The 23,231-nt window shown below is 35.4% G+C and overlaps 5 protein-coding genes across 10 annotated transcripts in view; 1 reads left to right on the forward strand and 4 right to left on the reverse strand.

Moving 5' to 3' along the window:
* The first annotated feature begins 4,381 nt into the window (after nt 1-4,381).
* LOC105459391 (peroxidasin-like) lies at nt 4,382-14,460 on the forward strand. The gene is made up of 5 exons (XM_011705356.1): nt 4,382-5,048; nt 9,259-9,776; nt 10,703-11,504; nt 11,840-12,194; nt 12,276-14,460. The coding sequence occupies exons 1-5, from the start codon at nt 4,876-4,878 to the stop codon at nt 14,331-14,333; spliced, it is 3,906 nt and encodes a 1,301-aa protein (XP_011703658.1). The 5' UTR covers nt 4,382-4,875; the 3' UTR covers nt 14,334-14,460.
* Nucleotides 14,461-14,636: 176 nt separating this feature from the next.
* On the reverse strand, nt 14,637-16,215 carry LOC105459390 (acyl-coenzyme A thioesterase 13-like). 3 transcript variants are annotated; one of them, XM_011705354.1, is made up of 3 exons: nt 16,022-16,215; nt 15,188-15,375; nt 14,637-14,877 (listed from the first exon to the last, which is right to left on the reverse strand). In XM_011705354.1, exons 1-3 carry the CDS (start codon nt 16,034-16,036, stop codon nt 14,712-14,714), a joined length of 369 nt encoding a protein of 122 aa, XP_011703656.1. In that variant the 5' UTR covers nt 16,037-16,215; the 3' UTR covers nt 14,637-14,711. The 3 variants fall into 3 exon arrangements, with proteins under 3 accessions (XP_011703656.1, XP_011703657.1, XP_011703655.1); XM_011705355.1 differs by having other exon boundaries at nt 16,147-16,213; XM_011705353.1 differs by lacking the exon at nt 16,022-16,215 and adding an exon at nt 15,452-15,727.
* On the reverse strand, nt 15,525-18,900 carry LOC105459389 (diphosphomevalonate decarboxylase). The gene is made up of 11 exons (XM_011705352.1): nt 18,706-18,900; nt 18,115-18,185; nt 17,942-18,009; nt 17,825-17,871; nt 17,601-17,752; nt 17,348-17,518; nt 16,973-17,266; nt 16,698-16,859; nt 16,480-16,606; nt 15,713-15,840; nt 15,525-15,607 (listed from the first exon to the last, which is right to left on the reverse strand). The coding sequence occupies exons 1-10, from the start codon at nt 18,755-18,757 to the stop codon at nt 15,728-15,730; spliced, it is 1,257 nt and encodes a 418-aa protein (XP_011703654.1). The 5' UTR covers nt 18,758-18,900; the 3' UTR covers nt 15,525-15,607; nt 15,713-15,727.
* Nucleotides 18,901-19,404: 504 nt separating this feature from the next.
* On the reverse strand, nt 19,405-22,957 carry LOC105459392 (folliculin). Of its 4 annotated transcripts, none has more exons than XM_011705359.1 (8): nt 22,648-22,957; nt 21,708-22,106; nt 21,369-21,474; nt 20,926-21,200; nt 20,715-20,827; nt 20,288-20,617; nt 19,967-20,201; nt 19,405-19,637 (listed from the first exon to the last, which is right to left on the reverse strand). In XM_011705359.1, exons 2-8 carry the CDS (start codon nt 22,007-22,009, stop codon nt 19,496-19,498), a joined length of 1,503 nt encoding a protein of 500 aa, XP_011703661.1. In that variant the 5' UTR covers nt 22,010-22,106; nt 22,648-22,957; the 3' UTR covers nt 19,405-19,495. The 4 variants fall into 4 exon arrangements, with proteins under 4 accessions (XP_011703661.1, XP_011703660.1, XP_011703662.1 ...); XM_011705358.1 differs by having other exon boundaries at nt 21,708-22,114; XM_011705360.1 differs by having other exon boundaries at nt 20,300-20,617; nt 21,708-22,133.
* A 76-nt stretch (nt 22,958-23,033) lies between these two features.
* Nucleotides 23,034-23,231, reverse strand: part of LOC105459394 (putative 3,4-dihydroxy-2-butanone kinase) — a 1,303-nt gene continuing 1,105 nt past the window's right edge. Inside the window, exon 5 of the mRNA XM_011705361.1 lies at nt 23,034-23,158. Coding sequence (XP_011703663.1) covers nt 23,057-23,158 — 102 coding nt within the window. The 3' untranslated portion in view covers nt 23,034-23,056. The remainder of the gene's footprint in view (nt 23,159-23,231) is intronic.

A 23,231-nucleotide genomic window follows, 5' to 3' on the forward strand; every position in this document is an offset into this window, starting at 1 on the left:
TTTTTTTTTTTAAATATAGACTATATACGTAAAATTATTTTTTATAATATTACAGTAGTTATATGCATATTTTGAGCACATATCAAGAATCGTTTCTTTTCTGTACATTTATTTGCATTTACTTACATATATATTATATATAACTCTATTCAATACACAAAACGTACACATTTAGCGTATTACGCATAATACAGAAATATTATCGACCTTGTTTCCCCTTCAACCTTTGAAAAACTGTAGGCACATTAGGTCTGTCCTTAGTGCAAGGTGATTTCGATTCTATTCAGCGATTTCCATCATAAAGGCATACAGGAAGATTGCGATTAACCTTGTCCAGTGCGTCTAAAAGCTCATTTGCGCTCTTCAACTGATACACATACATATATTGCAGTTATATAACACAATAATTGCTTCCTATACAGTTGAGAGTTAACGCGAGATCGATTCTGCAATCTGACATCGTGTTACATTATTATGATTTATTACGCAATCGATATTCGATATCGCGATACAAATTACGGCGCTGATGATATCTATAATAATGCCCCTTCGCACATCTGCAAACACGATGCAGCGATACAAGGACGAGCGGAAATAGAGACGGTAAGAATGCAGAGCGGAAATCTCGCGGTGAATCCGTGACAAACGAATGCGTTCTGCAGCCTAAAAACAGATCACAAGAAATCTCCGAAAATAGCAAAAACAAATTATGCATATAATTCAGACTTTGATGTAGTTGTAAACGCATTCTTCTTGTTACTCTGTCATCTGTTATTTCTTCTCGTAAAAATAACATATCTGATTGATTGCATTCAATTTTACATATTTCAATTGATTAAGTATTGAGGAATTAAAAATCGCAGCGTGACAATGCTACTAATGGAGCTACTGAGCTCCACATAGAAGTTCTTTGATTTCTCATCCAATTTAATATAGCGGATGAAATCTCAAACAATCTTCAGCATCGATGCACGATATAGCCATCCCTATTTTCGAATCAGTATTTCTTTTATTTTCTTGACAGTAAATAATAAATATTATTGTAAGTAATTTCCTTATATATAAGGGAATTATATACAGATTATAGGTATTATCATTTTTCGATAATCGCGATCTAGAAAATAATCTATCCCGTCGAGACTCTCTTCGACTCACTCGTGACTTGCTTAGGAAATTTCATCCGCTATATTTCGTGTCAGCGCCCACTCGGGATTACGCATCTACCATTTTAGGTAACGCGATATTATCATTGCGAATACGCCATGAATATAGATGACAAGCATTCCAAGCAATTTCAGTTATCTGGCAAAAGAATTAAGTTGAACCGTAATGACTTTTATGCGTGTGTGTATTAATGAGATAAACAGTAGTAAAAAATGTGAAAAAAATGTTATATCGCGTTTAAAGAATACAATTTGCAGAGAATATTCCAATAATATATTAATCTTTATGTAATGTTGATCAAAATATTTAGCTACAATTTATATAGATTTTAATTAGAAAGAACGATAAGGAGTGATAAGAATTAATTTAATTAATTTAATTAACGAGTACATGCCACAATATTTTTTTCATATGATAAGGAAAATGTTAAATCGAGTAGTGTCATATCGATTGTCGCATTTTTTATCGCGTATACGAATTTAAGAGTGCAGTCATTGAAAGAATAAGGTCAACGAATTTTCGTCCGCACAATTTTATAGCCGACGTATACAGGACGCCTGGAGCATAAAGTCTAATCTAAAGCGCGTATCTCGGTGCTGTCACAGTGCCGTCTACAAGTTCACGTCGATATTATGTATTTTGTCCCTTTTCTTTTATAATAAGGAATAAGGATGCATTCTTTTCGCACAAAGTAATAAGAAACGTAAAATTGCCGATACTGTAAAATAAAATTAGCATTTGAATCAATAAAAATATATCTCTATGAATTGTTGGCAAAGTATAAGGAAGACAAAAATTCAGAAAATGTTGAATAATTAAAAGCAATTTTCTATGCAGATATACATATAGTGATTTTTTTAGTAGTGTTTTCTTACTTTGTGTATTTCGAACGTACGATAAAATGCTTATAATGAAAAACTGTATACATACATATTGTTATTCCTTTCTTTATATTCTTCATATCGATTATGTTAATATATTTATATATGCAGTTAATTGTTGCTCTGCAAAACCGGTATCAAACAAGTAAAATTCGAATATTCCTGGATGCGTGTGGACATTAATGTTTGATGCGCGTTTAAACAATATCTAGATAATAATAAAGCAATGCACATACGTTTAATGATTCGATACAATATTATCGTACATATCTATATGCATAATCTTAAAACAAGTATTATGATTCTCTCTCCATCCGATTTTTCCTTTATATAGTGATTCAATATCTAAATATTCTCTCTCTCTCTCTCTCATTTAATATTCTTGGTTACGTGCGTCATTCACCTGTGTATTGTTCTCCGTGTATATACAGCCGTGTTGAATGACAAAGCGACAACGACTTCTCTATATAATTCTCGTTTGCCTTCTTGAGAGACCGCGCCGCGTTATGAATGAAAGAACACTTGTTTCTATTTCTTCTACTATCGAATAACTTTTTCCTCAATTTTTCATAATATGTTTATGTAAAATAATTTTCTTCACATTTATGATTTTCTTTTAAATTTAATATGGTCTAAATTATATATTATCTAATTTGGAGGCAAGCGATTAAAGCGAGATACACAACGATACAGATGACAATAAAATTGTAAGATCGATAATACCAGACGATAGATCTAGAAAATAATAACGATACAAGCATCAATACCTCGCTGTGCTATTTATAAACTAGATCGCCTTCTCACGGTATTCACTAAACCATCAGTTCAATTAAGTACCGTTATCTTTACACAACGGTTATGCCTGCTGCCGATGGTTGGTTACGCGCTGGTGCATTACTCTCACGCGTACATTATACATACAATTCCAAAAAAAACTTTATAAATTTATAACTACGTAAGTAACAAAGAGAATAATTTCAATAATTTTCGTAAATAGATATTTAAAGCTTACAAAAGTCTTAGCTCTTTTTTTATTTGTTATAAACACCCAACAATAACAAAAAAAAAACAACGGTAAAAAGAGGTGAGCCATATTTCGAGATACATTAAATTGATATATTGTGATCCTTGTATATTTTTAATTTAATATACATATGTACCAGAGCGTTTGTTTGGCTTGAATCGCCACGAGCAATCGCGGTTGGTCTCGCTACGTCTCGCTAGGTTTTGTCGTAATATCGCCAATTTGCTCGGGCAACTCAACACACATAAATGCATAAACTTAAGCACCACCGTTCTTACATGGGCTAAATATAAACAGCAATAGTAAGCCACTGATGCATCCATTCGCTACTTCCCACCCTTCTCGCGTTTCATCGTATGCATAGTGAACTGTGAGCAATGTGGCAAATGTGGCACCCGATAATTTAAACAAAACGTTCACAAATATTACGTCTACGCAAATGTAATCTACGCTACTCTACGCATGTTCAGGTGTACTGGAAACGTGCACACGCCTATTCATGGTCCACTTGTTCTGCCTATATTCGCCACAGTGCCAGTAAGCATACGTATGAAATAATAATCATCTTAAGATTATCTGGATACACATTACTGCGAGCCAAAGCAAAATCCGAGAGAGAAATATGTTTTTATAAAATCTTATCCAAACTAGAATTTATATGTCATGTTAATATCAGCATTTAAAAAATATAGAAAAATCAGAAAGAAAGGAAAGTATCGATGCAAAGTTAATTAATGCATTACAATTTTTGTATAAAGTATCAAAATCATAGTAATACCAAATTTGCCAGTTAAGCAAATTACATGTTGATATTAAAAATTATTCTAGATCGGTAATATCGATTGAGACCTATATAATCTAAAGCAAGATATACAGCAATTGGGAACTTGTCATTATTAAAAGCAAAATATTGATGCTATCTAAATCGATACTATTAAAAATTAAAGATATGTCTCAATCGAGCGACACGAGGATTTGCTACATAAATAAAACCGCAAAAGTGCAAGAAGATTAATTTCAATATTTTCTTTTTCGATTTTTATAAAGCTATATGATTGTTCTATACTTTTGAATTTTAAATCATACTTAAGACTTAAGCTCTCATGGGCGCTTCGCTCACGATTGTGCAGGAATATCTCGTTACTTGGAAAGCGAGTCGTGTCGGCACCGCGATAACCATCATTAATATGGAAACACCACGAGGTCCGCGAGTACCCCTATTTTGTGTAATACTTCTCGTAGGTACTCTTGGACTCGTAGCGCTCGTTCAACGACGTGCCTCGACGGTACGGCGACACGGAGGGAGGAAAGCGGAGAGAGAGAGTCTCGTGTTCGGGGAAGTCTTTTGTATGTATGTACTCCCGCACGAAGCGATGGACCCTCTCTCTGAACGGGTCCCGACTCCCGACTCCCGACGCAAGCACCAGTCGAGTAGTGCTACAGTAGTGATTGCTGCTGCTCGGGGACTGGACGGGCAGCCGTGGCCAGCCGTGGCGGCGCGTTTCCTTTCCTCTCTTTTGTCTCACGCCACGGAACGCGTCCTGACTCTCGATCCCGACAGTGGTGTTTCTCCCGCTCGATATCGACTCCCGTCCGACCGGATTCTCATTGATCCTGTGACTGATGCGGTGAAAGTATTCAAAAAAGAGAGAGAGAGAGAGAGAGAAAGAGAGAGATTGTGTGTGTGTGCGCGCAAGTGCACGCACATCTGACAAACTCCACGTGGTGCCGCACAACACGACGTAAAGACTACTCCTCCTACTGTGGATATCATCTATCGAATATCGCGACGATCAAGCGAAGGACATGAGGCGGATCATGGACCTGTTGGTCTGGACGCTGCTCCTATTCGCGACGGCTGCTGGAGCAACGGTAGAATGCCCACAGAAATGCGTGTGCTACAACAACACGATGCAAGTGCGATGCATGTTCCTAAAACTGATCCAAGTACCACGAGTGCCCGCTAATATCACTGTCCTGTAAGTCATCTATTTTCTTTGTAAAACGATAATTATTTTAATTTAATATCATTCGAAATTTTGGTCATACGCAACCCGTTACATAAAATATTCTTTGAAATTTTCCTATGCGTATGAACTTATTTAGTTCGATACTTATAATTATACGAGAAAAACGTGTAATCATTGTTGCTTGATAACCAATCAACGTAGGTGGACTTATGGTGAATGACGAAAGGTCAAGAGAAAGTGCGTAAAGCACATACCCGTTTATAGGAAGGCGATACTAATCGAGATGCATAATCAGTTAAGAAGGTCGCTAAGCGCTCTTTCACATGCGGAAAATGCAATCGTGCAGTATTTTTTACAGTATCATTCAAAGGAAAGAATGATGTCATGTTTCAGCGGTATAAGAGAAACTTAAATTGTTTCAAGAATTCATTGTATTATAAATTATAATTAATAGAAGTTAATAATAATTATAATTGCTTTGTAATCGATCTGCAAATTATCTGCAATAGATCTCGAATAAAAAGAATTTCTTAATACTGGAAATATGCTCTAAAGAGAGTTAGCTATATTGTAATAACCGCGGTAAAAATCATAGCAATTCAAAATGGAAATCTATTTTGGTGAACAAATGTGTAAGTTATCGATTTGAAGCAAAGTAGATCAACAAAACCGAAGATCGCCGACTACTTAAAACTATATATAAGTTACGACGCGATGTTAAAGTGGAGTTTCAGAGAAAGAAATGAAGGACAGAAGAAGAATGGAGTAAAATACGCGCGTGAAGCCAAGGACTTGTTTAATCCGATATTTTTGATGCAGTGACATAATATGACTATATATATTCATTTTACGTTTAGTATACTCACAATTAGATAATTTTTTTGTAAAAAGATCAATCAATGGAATTTACCTCTATTTTTATATAAACCAAATTTATATACTGCAGGCAATTACGATACATCACATGAATTGAAAATATAATTATGACCAATTAGATAATCACATAAACTATAGAGACGCGAAATACGAATGACATTTTCAACAGTCGGCTAAATATGAATGTCTGATCTGATCAACCTAAGCTTTCATTGCAGATAATTATGTCATCCTTACATTTTAAAAAGAATTTTTCTTTTTTTTTATTAAAAAAAATTAGCATCAGCATTAATTATGAATACGCCTTTTCTGATGAAAGAGCGATATTTATATCAAATCGACTTCGTCAAGGACTCCGCTACCTCGAGAAGCGCGTATCCAAAAAAAATATTTAATACTTCAATTAAGAAAACAATAATGTGATATCTCATATGGATGATCAACTGTATATTATCATTTCACCTCGATTTATCTCGCGCTGATATGTATCATCAATGCCATATAAGTATCTATCCATAAATTTCGATGTGCTTGTTGAAAAAAATAAAATGATTTTCTGCAATCTGTATGAAGAATATACATGTTCTTTATCACTTTTGTTGTAAGTTGTGTTGCGCAAAATCTCGGCAAAAACGGAATGGCATGGCAAACATTGGCAAATCAGTTTGCGATTCTGTGAATCAGCGATAAGTGCAATTAACTCTGTTTATCTTTGTGACTTGAAATATAAATCGCTGTTAAAAATCGCGACATTTAACAAATAATTATTGTTTACGATCCTTTACAATTATAAAATAAAAGAAATAAGTAATCATCTTTGCTCGATGATCAATGAAACATCCATCAGGACATTGACTTGAATATCGATTATCTTTTAGTATCTGTCTAGAGTTTTGTTGACTTTGTATATGAAATATATGTATGCTTGTGTCGCGATACCGATATTCGTCGAGATAATGACTTTTGTGCTACATACTATAATATAATCGTCGATTACATGTAAAATAGTGTGCACAAAAAATTACGACTCCGTGTAAAGCAAGTCAGAAATTATACTTGCTTGAGTAAACCATCTACGATCTGATGTACTTATCAATATTTACACAATGTAGTTATCTATTATCAATTATTTATTCAATTGTATATCAATTAAATACATAAATGTGTTGAGTGTCAGTAATTCTCAATATTTCGATGACACATAAGAACAAATTTCTTTTTTTTTTTTTTTCAATGTTAGAAATATTTAATACTATATATATAAAATTATGTACACATATATTTATTATGTATAATATGTTAGTAAAGAAATCAGTGCGAGTATATTATGCATCTAATTGTAAGTGTCGTAATTTGACTTATTGTTATAATTAGATGCAGGTTTAATAGTTTCCCAAAAATTCATCGAACTCCTAAAACACATTGCACAACCAAATAATTTACGCGCCACGACAAAGATATATATTCCACTATAGTTATTACATTATATCATCGTTATAATTGTAAATATTCGTGCAGCTTGATGAATCAAACGGCGAGACCGCAGCTTCAATGAAATCCGATATTCGTGATCGAGTTGAATATAGCTCAGAAAAGACCGGATCGTCTTCCCGGAATCATTCTCATGTGTTTGCTTCACCCGCTACTATTAATGCCGTTAATTCACTTGCGATCTCAGTTATTAATATTAGTCCTCTCGCAGCATTGAATAAATCATCGATGTTTGTATGCATCGATACACATTTCTATCAATGGAAAACGATCAAAGTGGTCGTACGCGATGACTGACGTTAAAAATAATATGACGTCAAATATGTATAAATATACGAAAAAAGCAAAAAGGTGCAACAATTAAGAATCAGTTCTTTCCGGGAATTTACGAAAATTTATAAAAAGTATGCTAAGTTAAATTAAAGAAATAAATATCTAAATAATCAATACACTAATAATTTTAAATTTGCTTTCTTCTGCTTTTCAGATTATATGTATACTTATATATTTCTCGTGACGCTCCAAATTTCATAACTGATGTCGTCAACATTAATGCGATGTTTTATTGAGGCCGCGTTTAAAGTATTTAACTACCGTGAAATGTGAAATTATATTCTCTGTAGAGTAATTTAATTGTGTCAGAGTGAAGGAACTAGAGCTGATTACTGGAATCGCTTTCTTTCATAATTTATTAAATGGCACTACAATTTCTTAACTGACTAATTGCCATATGTATATGTATAAAAAGTATTATATAAAACGTAATGTAAACATTTATATTAATCTGTATATTAATTATATAGCTGTTATTCAACGTTGCATATATTCATATAATTTATAGAAAAACACAAAAGACTATCGCATTGTGAAAAACTTCCAAAAGTTACAAATCGAATTCTTCCTTTTTTTTCATACGGACGGCGCGGGTGGGACGATTCACTTGTACATACGATAAGAAGACTGAAATAGCGTCGAGTTGGGCACGAGAACTCGAGCCAGTAATTTAAATAGAAAAAAAGTAATACACAATAATTCGAAATTGATAATTAAAGAAGCTTTGTGCCTAATAACTAGTGGAATATCTTTGGCGCGTGATTATTTGGTTGTGCAATATGTTTTAGGAGTTCAATGAATTTTTGGGGAATTATTAAACCATGCAACTTATAATAATAAGTCAAGTTACGATACTTATTGTTAGATGCATGATATACTCGCACTAATTTCCTTACTGACATACGTACGTGAAAGTACTTAATAACATATATTTTAACTCACCAATAACTTTTCGATACAAATTCACATGCGTAAATCTCGAATCAGATTTTCACAAATCTAATTCACTAATCGAGAGATTTCTGTTCACCCTAATAAATATATTACTCTGTTTATCAATCAATAATTGTTATTTACTTCGTCTCTTATATTTCGAGTAGTGTTTATAACTTTATTCGCTTATTTCATTAAACGAGTGGGCGGATAGGTCTATAGCTACTCAAGAATACTAGGTATATATTAGAGTTCTCGTTCACAGTTTAGAAATTCTGTTGAGATATATTCAGGTATATTTCATATTTAGCGTAGAAGGCAGTATCGAAACATGATTTGATCTTCAATTTAAATCGTACATGATATTCGTATTATACGAAATAAGTAATCACGCGTTTATCATGTTACAATGTAAATCTCTAATACATTGTAGTATATTTTTCCTATTGTAATAAATATTTATCATTAACATTAATAACATTCATGTTTAATTGTTAATAAAGTATGGCTCGTCCGCGATATCTAAAGAACAAAAATCTTGATTCTTCTTATCTCCCGCTCATCTCTAGATTCGAAATTCTTTCAGAGATCTCCGATTTAACAACATCGCAGAAGTGCGTGCAGGATCGTTTCACGGACTCGACAAATTGTACACCCTGCTATTAAACGACAACCACATTCGACGGCTGCCGGTGGGTGCATTCGAGGGCGCACCGAATCTACGGATACTCTACTTGTACAAAAATCGCATCGAGCACATCGCACCAGGCGCGTTCGCGGGGCTGTCACGGCTTGAGCAGTTGTACCTGCATCACAACCATTTGCGGGAGATCCGACCGGGCACGTTCAACGATCTGCCGGCACTCGAGCGGCTGTTTCTGCACAGCAATAAACTTCATCGGCTGCCAGCGGACGCGTTCGTCAACGTCGGTCCGATGACGCGACTGCGTCTCGACAGCAACGCGCTCATCTGCGACTGCAATCTGGTCTGGCTGGTCGAACGCCTGCGGGACAAGCCTACGGAGATGGCGGCGATTTGCCAATCCCCGCACAAGATGAAGGGTCGCTCCCTAACAACGATGTTGCCCGAGGACTTTCATTGCAGTTGAGTAGAAACACCGAGAGGAAACACCGCGTGCGCGCGCGATTTATCATCCAATAGACTAGATTGACTCGATCGATTCTCAACACGATCGAAAGAGAAAGAAATTTTTATCTTTGTACATTACGTACTGTAACCTGACTGCAAGATAACATTAGGTAGTACGCTATTGATTTTTCTTTCTTTACTCACCAGGCTACTGAAATTTTTCATGTTCGAATATCTTATTTTTAAAAAACAAAAATGAGCTAATACTGTATCTCATGTAGATTTTTAGCCATTATTATAACAAGTTTCGCTATGGAGTAGTTTATTTTTCACTTTTCGTTTATTATATATTACATGTATCAATTACGTATGTATAGATCACATAATTTCGACATTACCACTGATGCAAATTGCAAGATCGATTTGATGCTGATTACGTCGGGATCGTTGACATCGCGGTCATCGCGCTGTTGTATCTCGCGGATCTCGCGTGACGATGCCTCTTACTAAGATGGTCCGTCTATCTAGATATATAGCGCGATCCTTCACCGAAAAATTATTAAATCGAAGTTTCCATTTCATTCAATTGACTCTGTTACAAATTGATTCGAGAACTGCGCTTTTGAATTGACGGAGCGACTCCGAAGCTATATACATATATACGTATATTACTATAATAATTAATTTGTATATAGAGAATTATTTAGAATTTTTTATATATAAAATCATGTTCCTTCTTGTTATTAATCGTATTAAGATATGAAAGCTCGCAATGGCCAGAATCAGGTAAAACAGATAGATAACGCGCGATAACATATTAGGATTAAAAAAGATGTAAAAAAAGAAAGGAGAGAAAATAATCTCATATTAATTTATCGAATTTTTCTTCAATAATATCTCAGTCATACTGCGACAAGAGACTTTTCTTTTCCTTTCGCAGCAAAACCGCGTATTATAGAGGGTCCGGAAGACACTGCAGTGCGACATGGTGACACGATGACGTTGACGTGCCGAGTAACGGGTGATCCAACGCCAAAGATCAAGTGGATGAAGAATAAATGGAGATACTCGTGGGAGGCGGGTTACGATAACGAAAAGTACGTGATCCACGAGGATGGCGAGAAATATGTAATCCGCGAAGACGGCACCTTGGTGATTTCTGACACGACCGAGCAGGACAGTGGAATGTACGAGTGCGTAGCCAGCAGTGATATGGGCTCGACCAAATCCAGAAAGGCCAGAACGGTGATTACGGCGGCATCTCAGTTAATACTCGCCGAAAGACCGGAATCGCAGAACGTGAGCGTTGGTGTTAATGTGACCTTCTCCTGCCGAGCGTTGGGTAATCCCAGACCTGATGTTCGCTGGTTTCGAAATGACCAATCGATTCCCTTTAGCGACAGAATTTCGCTCGAGAACGACGGCACTTTACTACGTATCCTCGCGGTTAAGGAAACTGACGCGGGCAAATACGATTGTTATCTCAGGAGTATCGATCATACGGTCCATCTCTTCGCGAACTTGAGTGTCGTCAACTTGACGGCGCCCCGATTACTCTTCAGACCGCACGACATGGAGGCGGAACCGGATGCCACCGTCGAAATACCTTGTCGGGCCGAGGGCATCCCGAAGCCAGTGATACAATGGAAGAAGGACGGTAGTGCGCTCGAGGGCAACAGAGTCAAGATCACGCGTGGGGGAAGTCTTCTTATTTTTAACGTGACTCCGCAAGATTCAGGAAGGTAAGATTGGAATAACACGACCTTGATCGCGTTGGTCTTAGAAAAAAGAAAAGAATAATTAGTAATTTAATTACATAAAACTCAATGCACATATTGTACAATATATCTAAACTTCTTATTAAATTTCTTTTAATAAATATTTTCAACGTAGTCCTATAATAAACTTTTTCAAAGATTTGATAGAATCACCAAGTTAATAATGTTGATACAGCAAATATATATACATATACATATATATTTGCTGAAATTTAATAAGAAGTTTAATACGATGATAAAAACTAATATTGAATTGTCATCAATCTGCCTCCTGAACAATAATCGTTTTTATTCGATAGATACGAGTGTTCGGCTATAAACGATTACGGCCGCGCAACCGCCGATGCTTTGGTGCGCGTTCGGCAGCCCGGTGCAACGGATACTCTCGTCATACGAGCTTTTCAAAGTGCCACCGAGGAGATCGATCGTGCCATTAATAAGACGCTGTCGTCTCTCTTTAATCCCGACGGCTCATCCAAACACGTTAATCCGTTCCGGCTGGCACGATTTCCGAACGCGATTGGACGCGCAGCTGCTAGACCCGCCGAGCTCTTCGAGAGGACTCTCGTCAACATCCGACGTATGGTGGATGCCGGCAGTAAGGCAAACGTCACTGATGAATTTCGTTACGAGGAAATCTTAACACCTGAACAGGTAAAATTGAGTAAAGCCAAATATATGCGATAATATATAAAGCGTTATATCCTCAAATTATAAATGCGCATCCCGTTTCAGGTCCAAGAAATCGAACGATTGTCGGGATGCACCGGTCATAGACGTCGGCAGAATTGCACCAATAGATGTTTCCATCACAAATATCGGACCATAGACGGCAGTTGCAATAATCTGCGCCATCCTACTTGGGGCTCATCACATACGGGATTCCGAAGAGTACTACATCCTGTCTACGAGAATGGTTTCTCGATGCCAATCGGTTGGGAGAAAGGACGACGCTACTACGGTTATCCGAAGCCCGCTGCACGCCTCGTGTCGACCACGCTCATCTCAACCCACGACATTACGTCGGATGAACAGATCACCCACATGGTGATGCAGTGGGGTCAGTTTCTAGATCATGATCTCGATCACGCGTTACCGTCGGTGTCGAGCGAATCGTGGGATGGAATAGATTGCAAAAAGTCTTGCGACAACGCCGCGCCTTGCTTCCCGATGGAAGTGCCGCCAGGTGATCCGCGCATCAGCAACAGGCGTTGTATCGACTTTGTCAGAAGCAGCGCCGTCTGCGGTTCCGGCGCGACTAGTATACTATGGGGGGGCAACCTGACACCTCGGGAACAGCTGAATCAGCTCACTAGCTACCTGGACGCATCGCAAGTCTATGGCTACGACGACGAGTTGGCGCACGATCTGCGCGATCTCACGACGGATCGTGGATTGCTCCGGGAAGGTCCCACGCTTCCCGGTCACAAGCCTCTACTGCCCTATGCGTCCGGCCAGTTTGTCGACTGTCGTAGGAATCCACTGGAGAGTTCGATCAATTGCTTTGTAGCCGGTGACATTCGCGCCAACGAGCAAGTCGGCCTGCTAGCCATGCATACCATATGGCTGCGCGAGCACAACCGCATCGCTCGCGCGCTACGCGAGATGAATCCACACTGGAACGGCGAGAAGCTATATCAGGAAGCGAGACGTATCGTCGGCGCCGAGATGCAGCACATCACTTATCGGCACTGGTTGCCGCGGATATTTGGACCGGCGATCGACGACTTTTTGTCGTCGTACCGAGGCTACGATCTCAATATCGACGCCAGCATATCCAACGTTTTCGCTACCGCCGCTTTGCGTTTTGGTCATTCGCTCATTCAGCCACGTCTACAGCGCCTGAACGCGTCCTTCCAACCGATTCCTCAAGGTCCTCTCGATCTGCGAGATGCCTTTTTTGCGCCCTGGCGACTAGTGGAGGAAGGTGGCGTCGATCCGCTGATCCGGGGTATGTACGCCACGGCGGCGAAACTGAAGCTGCCCGAACAGAATCTCAATGTTGAGCTCACCGAGCAGTTGTTCCGTACCGCACACGCGGTTGCGCTGGACTTGGCGGCGATGAATATCCAGCGAGGAAGAGATCACGGGCTTCCCGGCTATCTAGAGTGGCGCGATTATTGCAACATGTCGCGCGTGGAAACGTTCGAACATTTGGCTAACGATATCAACAGCGGTCGAGTGCGGCAGAAGCTGCGCGAATTGTATGGCCACCCAGGCAATATAGACGTCTGGGTTGGTGGTATTCTCGAGGATCAGTTGCCGGGGATGAAAGTCGGACCGCTGTTCAAATGTCTTCTATTGGAGCAATTCCGGCGAACCCGGGACGGCGATCGGCTCTGGTATGAAAATCCGAGCGTCTTTCGCGCGGAACAGCTCGCACAAATCCAGCAAGTGTCGCTAGCCAGAATCTTGTGTGACAACGGCGACAACATTACTCGCGTGCAACCCAACGTGTTTCTCCTGTCGTCCGAAGGTCGTAACGATTTTGTCAGTTGTGACGAGATTCCTTACGTAGACTTGAGCGCCTGGTCCGATTGTTGCGACAATTGCCAAGATCGTGACAGTACTATCTCTCGCGTGCGCAGAGAAGCTCAGAAATATTTTGCACCCAGTCACGATTACGTCAAAGACATGGATTTGTTGAACCATGACGAGAAAGTTAAATACTTGCAAAGGATGTTTGAAGAAAGTAATCGAGAGGCTAAGAGGTTGCGAGAACAGGCTGATGATTTGTCGCGAAAAGTAAAAGAACTCGAAGCATTTTTGAAAGACATTAAAGCACGACAATAGAGAAATAAAGTGTGTACAAGGCTTCGTCCTTTCTTTCTCTATTGCAAATAGTCATGCTCTTACATTTATAGCATATGCCATATTCTTTATGTATTTGTTATTGTAAATAGAAGCATTCTGCGCAGAAGTGCTTTGTGCAATCATTGCCTTTCTTTTAAGTTAACGCAGCTATCGCACATATATATGACGCGAATATATAGGCCGAATTGCGTATATGTGTCACAGCAAAGCTTAAACAATTTTTATATTAAAACTCAGTAAAGAAATGCGCGTTAAGATACATACCTAAATATAAATATTATATTAGTATACTCTACTCTTTATTTCATGTATGTACATTATGTACATTTTTACGAATCAAACTAATAATTCCTAACTTCATTGACTAATTAGTCCAAGATACTTTGTCTGTTGCCCATGGGCAACGACATCCTTACCATCGTTCTTTGTGAGCTCCACCATGAGGAAAGCCAAATTCTTCCCAGCACGTACAGTTTTAGCGTCAACCGTCACTATCTCACCAGGAAATGCAGCCTTCAAAAACCTGTGCCATTATAATTATTTTGTACAGTATTTAGCATTTATTTATATACATATTTTTTTACTTAATAAAAATTATGAGGTTAAAATCAATACATTCAATTTCTAGTCGCTAACTGCAACATCTATGAGATAGAGATGCATATGCATTTATATCAACATGGAGCAGATTTGATTTGTCAAAATTTAATATATAAGAAGAAAACATCAATAATGTCATGCAAAAGTGCAATTTTATCTGTATAGAAATGTAATTAGATTAATTATGACAAAATAAAAAAAAAATTTAATAAAAATTTGATCAAAGTCCTTACGTCACATGCAGGTCTACAGAAGCACCAGGAGGAGGTTCAATTTTGTGAGTCATTAGTGCATACGTAGATATACAGTCTATAATGGTAGAAGTAAAACCACCATGTAAAAAGCCACCCTCATTCAGATGCTCTTCAGCCACAGTGAATTGTGCTTTGCATTTTCCATCGCCGGCTGACAGCAATCTCATCTATATATTCAGAAATCACAAATGTATACACGTTAATCCAGTTTGGTGAATTAAATGCAATTATTTTTGCACTCACATTTTTCATACATCTACCAAAGCCTTTGCCTTTCGCCACTTTCTCCAAAACATTCTTTACAAATTCTATTTTGCACGACATGATCGTCTATATTATACTTTTTTACTCTGTATCTCACAGTCACACACTTTGAATCGAAATACAGTTAGGATAATGCTACACAGTCAAATAATTTAATCTTTATAAGATTACGTAATTTTTATCCTTGGCACAGTAATATCGAGTCTTGCTATAAGCGTAAATACAATTTGTACAACATACGTGTATCAAGACGATCTATGTGCAATTAAACACTTGGAATATTATTCCATATGTATTAATTATTGCTTCATCACTTGTTGGTTCAATTGGAAACATACTAGTCATTTCATGTTTTGTGTACGCCTTAACTATAAACAAACATGACGATTTTTAATTATATTTAATGATTAAGCAACATTTAAATAATACTTTTTTAATCCTGTTTTCAGATGAAAATTAAAAATCGATTAATTCTTTTGGGTGTGTGTGTGTGTGTGTGTGTGTGTGTGTGTGTGTGTGTGTATACTGTATATTATATATATATATTACCGATCGGAAACGCATTGCTATTTTATCCTTATTGTTCACTGAATATTAAACTATAGTTAAACAAGGATAACATCAAGAACTTATCACGCGAATCACACATAAATAAAAGAGAACTGAAACAGTACCAGAAAGCCATCCCGGCCTTTTACGTGGACCGTCAGAACTCAGAATTCCACTACTAGCGCCACTACATCCATTTTTTAAATGTGTACTACGTAGCTATATCCATTTTCAGACATTTTCGATAAAATCATAATAGAAGTCAAAAAATGAATATATAATTACGTATATATATTACACAAATCAAATCGTTGTAATTGTATTTTAGGAGGAAAAGGTTAGGAAAAAAATAAAAAAATCCAAAGAAATCATTTATTTGAATATACTTAGGATTATAGAGTAGTAAATAATAAAAATACGTGTTGTAAAAATTTAAGAATAATTAATGATAGGATTACCCTGATTGTTTAATAAATGATCCTGTGGATTATTGAGATATTTAGGTCCATCTCCTACTTTAGTACATATCATATATTTAAGTTGTCCTGATGGATACTTTTGAAACTTTAGTTTCTCCAAGAGATCCTACATGTAATATTTGTAATATAGAATAATTCATAAATGCATATATATCTGAATAATTAATATCAATTAATCTCATATCTGGAATACATACTTGCGAAGGTTTAATTCCTTCTACAGGTAATCCTCTTCTATATTCGATCGCGATATTTTCAGACGGAGGAAAGAAGTGATCCAGAATACCTATAACTGCTGGTACATCTTTTTCTAATAAATATAATGTAGCATTCGGCCCAGCGTCGTACGTATAAGCGACCTAATAACGTGTCTTGTCAATAAAATAAAATAAAATGTGCTAAATTTCTAGCTAGTTTTTTTTTGGTGCTGTAATTTATAGAAAGATGTCAGTATAAAAAATATTTCATGTACCTTCACGTCGTTAACTGCATCATTATAGGAATGTATAAGATTCATGATACTGTTGGAAATATTATTCATATAAATACATGGGGGGTATGTATCTAGACATACAGCATGAAACTGATTAGAATCTTTCATAGTGAGCTCGGCGAAACTTTTGAAATCCTTCTCAATGATCGCTTGTTGCATTTTATTAGCTCTTTCTGGGACTACACGCATTATTCTATACTGCAGGAGTGTAGACGTTTCTATGCTTCGTTTCATACCTATTGCACTTGGAACCTTTTTTTGTTCATCGCTAACCTGTAGATTTGTATTTACCAAGTATCCCTGCTACCTTTATTTGTTATCAATACACGCAGAAAAAAAAGTTTCTTTTCTTACCACCAGCACTAAAATCCTCATTTCAGGCCAATGAGATGCAGGCACGATTTGCTTTGCTAAACTGTCTGTTCCATCCTTGTTTGAACCCATGTACCATCTTACAAAACCACCCATAACACTACGGCATGCTGATCCAGAACCAGAACGCGCTATAATACTAATGTCTTCTCCCTGTAGAACACGTATGCAACTTGAGAATGTGTACAACATAATTTTAAAATATATTAAATATACAAAACAAAAAATTATATACTTCTATTTTATAAAGCTTGGCTAATGCTGCTGTAAGGCATGCATATCCTGCAGCACTGGAAGCTAAACCAGCAGCAGTTGGAAAATTATTTTTAGAACATATATGAATCTTCCAATTGTTTGTACAATCAGATAATTGCGAACGTTTCCTAACTTAAGAAAAAAATCTTAATTTAATTATGGTACACATTTTTAAGAAATTCTAAGGAATGCGTTAACACTTACTCTCTTTTAAACAATTTTGAAGCCTTATATTTTTTATATCTTCTTCCCTGAAAATATATCAGTATTTTATCATATATGAATGGGATAATAATAAAAATTATACTTTTTGAAACATACTTTCCATTCAGCCAGATACAATCTTCTTTGAAATTAGGACTGATCATAACAGTAGTTTTTGCATGCAGCTATAAAGAAGATACTTGCTAAATTAAAGTATAAATACATTTCCAAGATATTTTTAATATATTTCCATTTTTGTCCTTTTCATTTATTAAAAATTTTAAATTTACCTGATCTGTATCTAAAGTCGCACTTATAGAATCATTAGTTGGTAAAATTAAGGATTCGTCCCTCTTTCCCCCTAAAATTATACAAATTTAAAACGTTTAACTTTTACTTTAAAAAACAAATATGAGGATAAAGAGCAGTTGCGTGAAGAATATTTCCATATTGATATTGTTTCTTTCTTACTACTTTTTGCCGATGGCTATTTAAATTCAAATATATTCGTGCCGTGTACGTGGCACGAACGCTGACGTGTTTAAATGTTTAAAAACGTATGCATATATGTGATATAAAATTAACTGTAAGTTTGAATAATTGCTTTATATCTATTATTCAAATAAATCATGCAATTTTAAAAAGCAAATGTCAATAATATTTTTTCTGGTAATACATTAATCGCAACTTATCTTTTTTCCAAATTTTCCGAAGACTTATTATTTTAAATAATAAGTTATTATATTAAATTTATTATATAATAAAGATTTACAATTTTATACATAACATAAATTTATGCTGATAATAAAATATCATACAAAATCAAATTATTAAACAATTCAATTTCTTATTAAATAATAAAGAGCATTGACTATACGTACAATATTTAATAACTGCAATATTGACCGGTGCAATGCAAGTAACGATACTCATGATTGATGTTCGTGTTTATCTCTGTACGACTTTTCAATCTCCGTATTTAAATATCACTTAAACTGCCACCAGCCAGCTACTGTGACGTCTATGACACACTGACATTTATCAGCATGAGAATTTATATATGAGAAAAGCCACGTGTTGTCACCATAGACTTGTATATAAATACCTAGACTGCTAACTTTAATAGCATTTTCGATTTGTTAACTCGACTCCGAGTCGATAGTCTGTTCTTTTTTCTGTGCAAGAAACGGAGCTAAAAAGAACAGACTATCGACCTCGGAGTCGGATTGAGTCAACAAATCAAACATGTTATAAGAATTAAGAGTGAAACAAATGAAACAATTATTTTGACTCGTTATTAGACAAAAAGGTACCAATCATTATGAGAAGAATCGACTGTGATTGGTTAATTTGTTACAACTTACGACTCATTATTATTTGTAAATGGACCTTAAGAATGATGTGTAAACGTAGTCAGCGTATGCATTCAGCGAAATCACATGTTTATATTCAATCAATTGATTTATTAAGATTCAGCTTTCGCTTTTACTTTTGAATAAATCATAAATAAAAAAGACACACAACCTTGGACACACAGTAAGCATTCCTCTCGAACAAATGCGAGGAATTGGAGTAAAGTATATATATATATATATATATATGCGCAATAAATATTACATCCAATGATATTTATACTACATGTGCAACAAAAAATGAATTAATCTTTGTAAACTATGCTGGATTAGATGGTAATCCCATAGACCATGCGTCTAGCAACTTTTTGTCCTGAGGTCCAGCACCCAAACTAAGCATGAGTCCAGAGAGATCACCACGATGGCCCCGTCCACGCATCGCGTGAACAACTTTTGCAATGCTGTATAACATAAAAATATTGAGATATATATAAAATATTAAAATAGTATATGAATATATTTGTAAAGAGAAAAAAATATTGAAAAACACAAATTACACGCAAGAAAGTCTGGAGGTTGATTGTACATCTTGGAATAAGGTGAAAATGACAAAAGTCAAAGAGCAAATTCACTAGAATATTTTATAATTTCATTAGCCAATAGTGAATTTGCTCATTTTTATAAAATTTTCACCTCGTTTCAAAATGCACAATCGACCCTCTGATGTATTTAAAATTAATATGATAGAAGTGAGACAAATAATCTGTAAAATAGTGTAAATGACTCATACTTGGCCCATTCTTCCTGAAGGGTCGCAAAGTGTGCTTTAAGAACTGAGTTTCCAAGTTTTTCATTGTCGAGTGATTTTTCAATTTTTGTTAACAAGGTCGGAAGTTTTGTTGGTAGAGAACCGGCCCATTTAACTATATGGGATTTTGCATTCCCAACTTTGTGTTCATTGAGTATTATGTCTAATCTGCATACAGTTGCACAAGGTAGGGGAACTGCTACTGAGGTACCTACACCTAAAAATTTTAATGCAATATTACTTGAAAATATTTTTCATTAAAGGTTATCATTTGTAATTATGTTTTCTAGAATAGTATAATACCGATAAAGTTACATGTATCAGGATCCATGTATTCCAATGTTTGTGTTTTTACCCGTCGACATGCTCTTGGAACAAGACTACTAAGTCCATACAAAGATTCTAATCTTTGAACCTTTGGACCTCTCACCAAGACTTGAACACCAGTTAAACAAGAATACAGTAACTGTCTGAACTGATCTTTCCCTAGCACTTGTTTTAGATTTCGTAAAATTACAGCGGTAGATCTTTCTGCGATTTCAGCAAATTCTGGCAAAAGCTCCGAGTTGTCCCAGTTAAAATTAAAGTTTACTGGCAATTTTGCGTTCACTAAAGTAAAACCTTCTTCAGTTTCTGTAAATTATTTGTGACATTATGATTTCCATTAACAAAAAGGTATATTGTAATACCAATTGTTATCATAGACGAGAGAATGTTTATAATTGCTAACCAATTTGATGTTCAAAATTATAATTAAGTTCGTCATCTAATAAACTCATTGGGAAAATTTCTATAAAATGTCTCGCACCAGCACTGAGGATCCATACTAACCACATGTGAATTCTAAAACATACATACACGTGTGTACGATAGTTAAAATACAAGTATTGCACGACATTTTATCGTGATTTATATGCAAGATTAACTATAATTACGCTTACCTTACAAAAACATGCTTTTCATTTGTTATATCGGTAAGTGTTCTAGATTGTTTAATAGCAGCGTTATGACAACCCATTCCATTGTTTGCTGTTGTCAATCTCATTGCCCTTTGTGGACATTCTGCTTCTTCAGCATTATATCTTCTCTCTGCAAAATCTTGCAATTCTCTAATTACCTCTTTTAAATTGTCAATCAAAAATGGCCACATATTCAACAAGAATTGCTTGTCTCTCATGAAAACAATAAAACTACACCATCTTCTAAATCCTCTTGCCTGGAAAGAAATAAATTATCCAATAAATATATTTAACATAAGAACAGTACAACACAGAAAAACAACAAAATGATAAAATCTTTAGATTTTAGCAATTTTAAGTAATGGCATGATTTGAAAAATTTGTTGCAATAACTACCAAACATGCTTTTTCGTTGCATAATTCACCTGGGCATCTTTCAATGTAAAAGTATGACTTAAAACATGCCCCCTGTATTCATCTCCAAAGTAGCAAACACCTTCTTTACCAGGATGCACTTCGCAACTTAGACTCCTTGAAAAAAAGATTTACAGTAAATAAAGGAGCTTTAAAAAGTATAAACTATACATCATAGATATTATACATATATAAATTTAATACAAATTTTAGTTTAGTATACAAAACTTTAATCAAATTAAATATGATTTATGAATAAAATAAGTAAAATAAGTATTTTATAATAATTCATATTTTAGTATGAAATTTGTAAAAAATAAAAACTATTAAAATCATTACAATAATATTACCTAACGCAAGCATGCTTCAGCAAATTTCCAATATCTTGCATTAATGATTGCTGAGCAGACAAAAAGGATGTTCTTGTTTCATGCTCATTACTTAAATATTTAACATTCCCAATGCTTTGACAGCCCTCGCATTCGTCTTGTCCATCTTCCAAGGGAGTATAACCTCTCAACACTTCTTTAGGTCCATAAAATTTTAGTTTTTCTGTGTTCTGTGTATCATAGGTACGATACGTTTGTGTAGTAAATATCACTTTAGGTCCATGCATTTCACAGAAGATGCATAGTGCAATTGCAGCATTCATTGCTTTTGGAAAATATACGTTTCCACGAGAATCTTTTTTTTTTTATTTATCTCAGAAAGGGAGAATCCAAAAATTTATTATGGTTCTTCACATGATCCTAGATTGCTTAAATAAATAGAATAGCCTGAAATTATATTTTTCATAGATACATTCATGATGTACGTATTCAATAATTTGTACACATATACAAGTTATATCGGTTATATATATATACAGGTAATATAATATGTAATGAGAGAAGAGAGAATCATGTATTTATTACAGTAATATCGTAATATTATATTTTTCAAAATACTTAATAGTGTGAATAATAGTTATATATTATACGGAATATTATTAGATATTTATGCAAAATGCGATCCACATGAATTTTATTCGGTGTGATTAATTTGACCGATAGAATCCCTTAAAAGAATAAAAGTCTAGCTGATTTGTTGTCTCTAATCTAATCTATTTTCTTAATATGTTAAAAAAATAATTTACGTATTGACAAATTAATCACTGAATATAATTGAATATTTATGCAATTACAATTTATAGTTTGCGAAAAAAGATTGAAATAATTTCTAACATAACCTCTCAATCGAAATACTTTTATAATACGTATGTACATACATACAGAATCAGCTGTCATTTACCTGTTTCTTCGTAACTTGTTCAGCAAGACTTCACGATGAAGTTAATTTTTTTCATCCTTTTCACGTGATAAAACAAAAATGAAGTCGGGGCAGAGACACGTGACATTATGATAGCTAATCTCGACATTGGTTCATACAGCTAACAGCACACGCACATATACGTCACGTACATACATGAGCGAACCTAAATTTACACATTTGCATGTCGGGTTGCCAATTGAAAGGTGCTATGTAGTATGTATGTACATACATACATATATACATATCAAAATATCCATATAATATAAATTTCACACACACGCGCGCGCACGTACACACATACATACAATAAAAATTATACATAATATTGTATAATTTTACTAGACTCGAAAATAGACAAGAAAAAATAAAAGAAAAATTTTTTTCTCTTTTATACATCAAATTCATAACCAAATTTTAATTTGACACCTTCATAAGCAGCTCTCATCCATATGCCCACAGCATGTGCTCCAGGATCTGGATATTTGAACGTCTACACATAAAATGTATAAAATTTATTATGTTAAATTCTGCTCCAAATCTAACATATATATATATATATATAT

Source organism: Wasmannia auropunctata, unplaced genomic scaffold (assembly GCF_000956235.1).
Source record: "Wasmannia auropunctata unplaced genomic scaffold, wasmannia.A_1.0 LD334196.1, whole genome shotgun sequence".
NCBI lineage: Eukaryota > Metazoa > Arthropoda > Insecta > Hymenoptera > Formicidae > Wasmannia > Wasmannia auropunctata.